The 9,041-nt window shown below is 34.2% G+C and overlaps 1 protein-coding gene across 1 annotated transcript; it reads left to right on the forward strand.

Moving 5' to 3' along the window:
- LOC120263992 (cytochrome P450 94A1-like) lies at positions 1-1,784 on the forward strand. Its single transcript, XM_039271978.1, has one exon. It carries the CDS (start codon positions 240-242, stop codon positions 1,764-1,766), a length of 1,527 nt encoding a protein of 508 aa, XP_039127912.1. The 5' UTR covers positions 1-239; the 3' UTR covers positions 1,767-1,784.
- The last annotated feature ends 7,257 nt before the right edge of the window (positions 1,785-9,041 follow it).

Consider the following 9,041-nt stretch of genomic DNA (forward strand, 5'->3'; position numbering starts at 1 on the left):
ATTTTAGATAATTGATGGTATATTACAGAAACTGCCTCGTGGATTTCCTATCTCTAGATATATAAAAAACGGAAGCTCTTGAATTCTACTTTTGAATGTTCACTGGTCAACATAAGCTCAACTTAAATAAATTTCTAAAAATTTGTTTATTCTACTTGGACCACGCGCAAGTATTTGTGTAACATATAACCAAACCTCATCTCCACTCAAACCAAACAAGAGAAAGAGAAGAGCAAGCCATGGAACTCTTCATCATCTCTCTCCCACTCCTCCTCCTCCTCCTCCTTCTCCTTATCCTCTACTCCCAAACAACCTCCAAGAAACCCTCATCAAACCCTAACACTAACTTCAAACCATACCCTTTCCTAGGCCATATCCCTCATCTCGTTAAACATCGCCATGAATCCCTTGAATGGATCTCCACCCTCCTCTCCGAATCCCCCACCCACTCTTTGGTCTTCAAGGTCCCCTTCGAATCTGATACCTTCGTTACCTCCAACCCTGCAAACATTGAACACATGATCAAGTCCAACTTCTCCAACTACCCTAAAGGCCACCAGCACATCACCCTTCTTGAGGACTTCCTCGGCCACGGCATCTTCAACAGCGACGGAGATCACTGGAACTGGCAACGCAAGGCTGCCAGCTATGAGTTTAACAAGAAGTCTCTCCGTAACTTCATCATCAACACAGTCAAACAAGAAATTGTTCATCGATTACTTCCCTTGGCTACCAAGAAATGCAACTCCGGTGAAGTCTTTGATCTGCAAGAAGTGTTTGAACGCTTATCCTTCGACAACATCTGCAAAGTGGCCTTCGGCGAAGACCCTTGTTGTCTAACTGATGACACTTCAAGGTCACAACTAGTTCGCGCCTTTGGTGATGCTTCTCACATTGCAGTGGCAAGGTTCAATAGCACTTTGATCCCATTTACTTGGCGAATCAAGAAGTTGCTGAATCTTGGCTCTGAGAAAAGGCTCAAAGAGTGTATCAAGATCATCAACAACTACGCCATGAACATAATAAGGTCTCGAAGAGAAAGTGAACAAGAAGATGATGATCTTTTGTCTCGCTTCGCTTCAAACAAAGATAACAGCGACCAGCACTTGAGAGACATAGTGATAAGCTTCATCGTCGCAGGGCTAGAGACGACATCGTCAGCGTTGACATGGTTCTTCTGGATATTGTCAACCAGGCCAGATGTAGAAGAAAAGATACTGAAAGAGCTAAGTAAGATAAGATCTCAAAGAAATTCATGCGGTGATAATTACGATACCTTCAACTTTGATGAGCTACGTGAAATGCACTATCTCCATGCAGCTATATCAGAGTCTTTGAGGTTGTATCCTCCGGTGCCATTTGACTCACAGTCATGTTTAGAAGACGATATAATGCCTGATGGAACGTTAATCAGAAAAGGTTGGTTTGTGACTTATTGTGCATATAGTGTGGGCAGATTGAGGGATGTTTGGGGGGAGGATTGCATGGAGTATCGGCCAGAGAGGTGGTTGGAGGATGGAGTTTTTAAGCCGGAGAATCCGTTTAAGTTTCCGGTGTTTCATGCAGGGCCAAGAATGTGTTTGGGAAAGGAGATGGCTTATATACAGATGAAGTCCGCTGTTGCGTGTTTGATCGAAAGGTTTAGGATTGAGGCTTTGGTGGCTAAGGACAAGCATCCGGAGATGGTTCGTTGGCTTACTATTAGGATGAAAGATGGGTTGCCTGTTCTGCTGAGAGAAAGAGAGAAGAGAGAAGGGGTCGAATAGTAGAAACTGAATGCCAGTTTTGTAATAATGAAAGAAGAACATGATTTTCAGCCTGAACTTGAGCTTGCACGTGGTGTCAGCATGTAGTAGATGCATTGTTTTGTGAGGAGAGAGAAGGGTTTGTATGTGGATTTCTTTTCAATATATCTTCTTTAATAAATTTGAGTTGGTGTTATTCATTTATAAAGATTATAAAAGAAATCAGTGGATTGTTTTCACTTGCCATCGCCACCCATATCAGATGTAGGTTGTTTAAATTCATGGCATTATCTATATTTTTTAAATAAAAAAATTATTTAGACTTAAAATAATGAAATGTCTGATACTATAAACCAGGTAAGCTGAGCTTTGCTATGTTCAAACTTCAATTGTTAAGCTTGGACTTGACTCATTATAACTACAGTAACATTAGTATTTTAATTATAATGCACATGGTTACAATAGCGATGAAATAGCTCGGCTAAGTTATCTTACGAGTAAAAATTATATTTAAAAATTACTCATTTAAATTAATAAACGTGCTGAACTGAGTTTGGGAGTGATTAAGCCTGACTTGTTTATCTTATGATTTTTAAAATTAGGTTCAAGATTCACTTGTTTAACTTAAACAAACTAAGCCATGTTTCAAGCTTTTTAACAAGCTCATTGGTTCATTTACTATTAAAAAAAATGCATAAGTTTAATTTAATGTACGAATAAGTGCCAACATTATAATACCAAACTTCAATTCATCATCCATATTGGTCAACTTCTACAATTAGTTCAAACTTATATAGAAGGGTACCCAAAAGCTTGTATATTTTCTTTGAAATGACATATTGCTTTTTTTTTTTTTACAATAGGTAACAAACACCCCATTTAAGGTTTAAGTCAGGAATGAGTACAGATGTGGAGCGCTTTCATAAATTCAACAACATCTTGCCCTCGTCTTGCTTAGATTTTGATCTTAAGACCCCTCCGAAATGAGAACTTTGTGTAAAAAATTCGATGCCAATAGATTAAGCAACCGTTGGTAACATATTGCTTCTTTGTCAAAAACCAATTTTTTTTTATAACAAAAAAGTTAGAAGCTAAAAAAATAAAATAAAATATTTGACAACAAAAACTAGAAATCAAAAGAAAAGATTCCTCTAATAATAGAGGTCTTCGAGCCAATTGGGCCAATCTAGTCCTTGGAAGAAAGGGAAAGGCACAGGTGGAGCCTTCCATGCTCAGCCAATGCATTAGCAATGTTGTTATTTGGGCCATTTAATCAAGTAGCCTCCTTTTTTTTTTATTAAACCAAATGGCCATAGGACCATCACATCACCCATGTGGGTGATGTGATATGCTGACTTGGCGCTGACTCAGCGCCCAGTCAGCGCTGACTCAGCGCTGATGTGGCATTTTTAAATAAAAAATCTTGATTTTTTTCATTTTTAACCCCTGAATTGTTTTTATAATCAATAAGTTGGGCATTTATTCTTGGGTTTTTAACCAAATTTTTAAAAAAATTTTTATTAAACTTTTAAAAATTTATTAAACTTTTTAAATAAATTTTTTTAAAAAATATATAAGTGTGTTTTTTAATTTAAATCCCTTATTTTTATAATTAACAAATTATCTTTTCTCTTTGATTATTTAACCCAAATTTTATTTAAAAAAAATTATGTACTTTTTTAATTTATTAAATAAATTAATTTTAAAGAATATATTTGAATATGAAAACACAAATTTTAAAATTACAAATTTTAATTATTTAACCCAAATTTTGCTTAAAAAAATAATGTAATTTTTAATTTATTAAAAAATTAATTTAAATAATATATTTGAATATGAAAACACAAATTTATTTTTTAATTAAATCGTTAAATCAATAATAAAATTTTTAAAATTATTTGAAATTAAAAAAAGCATAATTGCATTTAAATATAAAAGTAAAGTTACATCATATATTTCTCCCTTGCCTAGGGCAAAGTAGTTCTATAATGACCGGGTTGTTTACATATAGAGCATAAATTACGTCTACTAGGGATCGGGGTTTCATCCATATCGATTCGCTTTTACGCCCTCGATCTTTGGTCGGCCAGTGATCGTCGACCAACGAGTGAAACCATTTTTGGCCCGCATGCGAGTTGCCAAAATTGTGAACTCGATGCTCGGATGAAAAACATGGAGCATAAGTTTGTCTATGTGACATTACTGATCAACCAATGAGGCATAACACATATGGGTTAATGTTTGCATTTGCAGTACTACAAACCCTCAAGACATGTAAACATGGGAATCGGCGAGCAACCATAAATCCACACGTACATGTGGATAAAACTCCATTGATAATAACTTCATAGTCAATCGTTTCATCATTAATATGTTCTGTTACCTGAAATTTGGGTTAAATAATCAAAGAGTTTTTGTTAATTATAATACAAATTAAAAAACACACATGTATATTGCTTAAAAAGTTGTTTCATTAAGAGTCTAATAATTTTAAAATTTGTAATTTTAAAATTTGTGTTTTCATATTCAAATATATTCTTTAAAAATTAATTTATTTAATAAATTTAAAAAAATACATAATTTTTTTAAAAATAAAAATTTGGGTTAAATAATCAAAGAGAAAAAGATAATTTGTTAATTATAAAAACAAATAAGGGATTTAAATTAAAAAACACACTTATATATTTTTTTAAAAAAATTTATTTAAAAGTTTAATAAAAATTTTTTTAAAAAATTTAGTTAAAAAAAGCAAAGAATAAAGCTGCAAACTTTATCGATTATAAAAATAATTCGAGGGTTAAAATGAAAAATCGAGATTTTTTTATTTAAAAAAATCTAGCATCAGATCTTTGAGTCAGTACCAGTCAGATATCACATCACGCACATGGGTGATGATGATGGTCTGAAAGCCATTTTTGATAATTAAAATGGCCCTAGGGCCATTTTAGTTTAATAGGGACTACTTGGTTAAATCTTAAATGGCCCTTGTTATTTTCTCAATGGATGGTATTTAAGATAATGTTGGGGGAGTGCCTCATGTTGAAATGACATTGTCCATACCATCATGAAGATTGCTTTGTAGCTATTGTCCTCTTGTTATATGTTGATGATGTCATGGATGAGGTTTACAACCTTCTAGATAATCTAATTATCAAACTCTGAAAAATCAACGTTGTTGAGTATTTTGTTGACTTAATGACTATGTTCTTCAATTTTTAGTGGGCATATATAATAATATAACACATTTTATTTGTTTAAAGAATGGTTTCGTATTAGGATGCTTTTTCTCTTTAAATACCAAAATGACCAACTTATACATGCTAACATAATTTATTAGAAATATCAGTAACAATATATTCCACAAAGTAAATGCTTATACCAAACGGAAATATAATGTAAATCACTTGGAAAAAAAAACATATATTTTATGTAGTTCATTTATAATATACCTTTTCACAACCAAGCAAGTAGAACAAGAACTAATTATTAAGATGAACTATGATGTGTGTTCACTAAAACTACTATATATAAACAAGAATATGTATACATATGGATAGATAGATAAATTAATTTGTTTCATTGATAATTATTCGGGTTGTAATTGGAACACTAAAATATGGACTGCCCAATAGGCAAAATATGTGTTAATTAAATAAAAATAAATTTTAATATTAAGTTAGTTCCATAAATAAGATAATTTTTTTTTTTGAATAATAGACGACAAGCGCCCTTTTTTTATAAATAGAAACAGTACTAAACAGTACTAGAACCCGGATGTACAGTATGAGAATAATATAGGAATCTCGGGTGAATAGTGTATAAACAGTACGGGGAAACAATACTGTTGGGGGAGAAATTTGAACCCATGACCTCCCCTTACATTTTGATATCATACCATTGGGCTATCCAATGGTTGACATAAATAAGATAATTAGTTTTATATAAAAAGTTAAATGCGCAAATTTTATTCAATGTATGAACTGTACTCATGTCCTGAACGATGCGTTTACCACACTTATAATATATATATATATATATTAATTTGTTTCAATAATATTGTTGTGGTCATAAGTGTAACACTAGACATGGACAGCCCACCTGACACGGCACTATCTTCTCCCTTGGAAACATCTCATAAAGGAATCTTCCTCAGTGAAGAAAACATCTCTCCACTTGTATCAAGTCTTTTTCTAGATGACATACATTAATAAGACCCGCTACAATAATTTCGTGAAAAGATTTATTAATAGAAATATTTTTTAAATAAGCTAATCTTTTATATTTAAATATATTAATTGATAAATACTTATCTTGCAAGTTCTTATCTAGAATATGTATAAATTAAATTCAAAATAATAATAACAGAAATGAAATAATAATCATCAACATCATTAAATAACTACAATCTTATGAAAAAAATTAAAAAATCGAAATTGGGTTCATTATATACTATAAATTTAAAAATATCAATATTGAGATTGTTAATAAGACAATTTTGATGAGTGTACAATATTCTATTATTTCATATCATTTTGTACACTCATTTGGTTTGTATTAGAATCATATTGTGGAATTCGATGCTAAACTTAGCGTATTTTATATTCTTAGGCTTTGGGCAGCACGTAAAGACGAGAAAGAACCAAAAGAAGCATTCCAGATTATAAACAAAGAAGCTGGAGCTCTCTTGGCATCAATAGAACAAGAACAAAGCAGACTGGATGGTTTACGGGCAGCTTACGACCTAGCTTACGACCGTGAGCACTTTCTAGAGAACCTTGCGGGCATGTTTATGCCCATAAGGAGGAGAATTTAGAGCCAAATCAGAGGATCTTACTAGCAGAACTTACTCCGGCAAAGATGCCCGTAAGGACCATCTAGAGGTGCTTACGACTAGTGGTGTAAACGAGCCAAGCTACTCGTGAGCTACTCGAGATCGGCTCGGTCAGTACTCGAATTCGATTCGATTTTTCACTAGCCGAGCTGAGCTCGAGCTGCTCGTTTATGTTGTCGAGCCGAGTTCGAGCCCAAACATACTTAGCTCGTGAGGCCCGCGAGCCTTAACAAGCTTATATATATAATATTAAATTATTTATATATTAATTACAATAATAAATAATTATATAACTATATTAAATTACTTGTATTGTATATATATTATCCTAACTCGAGCTTAAACGAGCCGAGCTTGAGCACAAAAAAAATGGCTCGAACGAGCTCGAGCCTGGTGATACTCGGCTCGGCCAGGCTTGTTTACACCCCTACTTACGACCAGAGCTTATGCTCGTAAGGACGGTTATAAGAGACATCACAGTGAAGCTTACAATACCGCGCATATGGCTGTAAGCTGTACCGTAACACAAAAAGATGACCTTATGGATGAAATTTACGGTCGTAAGTGTTCCCGTAAAGCTCGTGACCCATCTTCTCCAACTCCTTACGGCCATGTCCTTATGCCCGTAAACAGCCTGTGAGAAGTTGAGTATAAAAATATCTGATGAGGATTTTTAGGGCATTCTTTGAATTTCTTTTATTTTTTTTCTTGGAGGCGGAGCTAGAGAAGAAAGGAAGCAGATCTCCAGAGCTCTATAGTTGATTTGAGGAGGAGATTTGGATCCACATTCAAGGGGAAGTAGATCGTAGCTGTCAAGCCTACCTTGGCCACGTTCTTGAAAGGTTGTTTAGAGTTTTCCGGTGATCTATCTCCGGTGCGATTGAGAAGGGGGTTCCTATGCTTTTATTTATTCTCGTCATGTCTTGTATCTTGGATGAATGCCCCCATTAATGGAAGGCTAATTTGTTAGATGTTTGGGCATAGTTGAACATTAGGGTTTATGTTTTGACATTGATTGTTGGATTTATATGATTTAATTGTTTTCTTTATTGCAATCCAGTATATTTGAGTCTAATTGCATGTTTGAATGCTTGATTTCTATTGTGCAAAAGCTCTAGTTATCATATTTGATGTGCTTTGTGACGAGAACAAATTACCACCTAGCATAGACATACCGTGATTAGAGGGAATTGTGAGTAACCCTAGACATAGGGTACTTTGGAAACCTCGTCTCCCTCAATTCCCCCGAGTGAGTTAATGAGTATCTCCCTCCTCTTTGCAATCATATGGAATAGATTTTAGGAGAAATTGCATCTCTACTCTATATTCAGATTAGGGGTAATATTTTCTCATAAGATAAATTACCTACTTAAGAAATTCTCATTAGCCACAATGAGGTTTCATAGAGTGTTAATGCGATTATGTGAATGACTGTATCAACTCTGCACTGATTCAATTATTCTTCACCCTCTACAGAGGGGTTTAGTATGATTTAGGAAACCTCTCAGTTCAAATAAGATTGCATACTTAGACAACCTTTGTCTAATACTTTATCAAACCCTAGAAGGATGCTATGCCCATATATCGTTTCCTCCCCTGATTTCCCTCTTGTTTTATTTCATACTTATTACTTTTAATTTCTTTTGTTCACAGACATCACTTGATTACTTAGTCTAATTTTCAGAACTAAGGTTATTACTAGTAATCTTATTCATCCTTGTGTATCGACATCTTGCTTTTATGAATACTTTATTACACTATTGGCACATACACTTGTGATCCTATAAAGTTTTTGGTGCCGTTACTGGGTAGGATTTGAGATATTAGGAACACTTGTATTTCCGTCACTTTAGCCATTAATTTTTCTTCGTATTCTTTCTTCTCTTGTTTATCTTTGGTATTTCTGATTTCTTTTCTTTTGTTAGATTACAGTGTATACCACCCAAAGGCAAATAAACTCAACTTGTGGAAGGTGAAAGCAACATAAAAAGAGTGATTGGAACTCGATTGAGAACAACTCTATTGTCTGAGACAAGATCGTTAACAATTAGGGTTGGAGGAGAGCAGTTGAATACCAAGGAAAAGCAAGGGGATTGATTTGAACATTGTTCAATTATGCTCACCCTATTCTCGATGGTTCTTTGTCCAGTATTGTTCGCCCAACAGTAGCTGCGAACAATTTCGCAGCTAAAGCTAACAATTGTGCAAATGGCCCACAATCAGTATAGTTTCATGGTTTACCATACGAGGACTCGAACAACCACATTGGATGGTTCCTCGAAGTTTTTGACATGCTGAAAATTAACATTGTCTCCAACGACACTAACAGACTATAACTGTTCCTTTTCTCTTTGAAAGGTTAAGCCAAGTAGTGGCTCCAGACTCTTCCTTGTGCATCTATCATGGTGTGGGAATAGCTAGTTGAGGAATTTTTGGCCCGTTAATTTCCATTAAGGAAGACGACC

This window comes from Dioscorea cayenensis, chromosome 6 (assembly GCF_009730915.1).
Source record: "Dioscorea cayenensis subsp. rotundata cultivar TDr96_F1 chromosome 6, TDr96_F1_v2_PseudoChromosome.rev07_lg8_w22 25.fasta, whole genome shotgun sequence".
Lineage (NCBI taxonomy): Eukaryota > Viridiplantae > Streptophyta > Magnoliopsida > Dioscoreales > Dioscoreaceae > Dioscorea > Dioscorea cayenensis.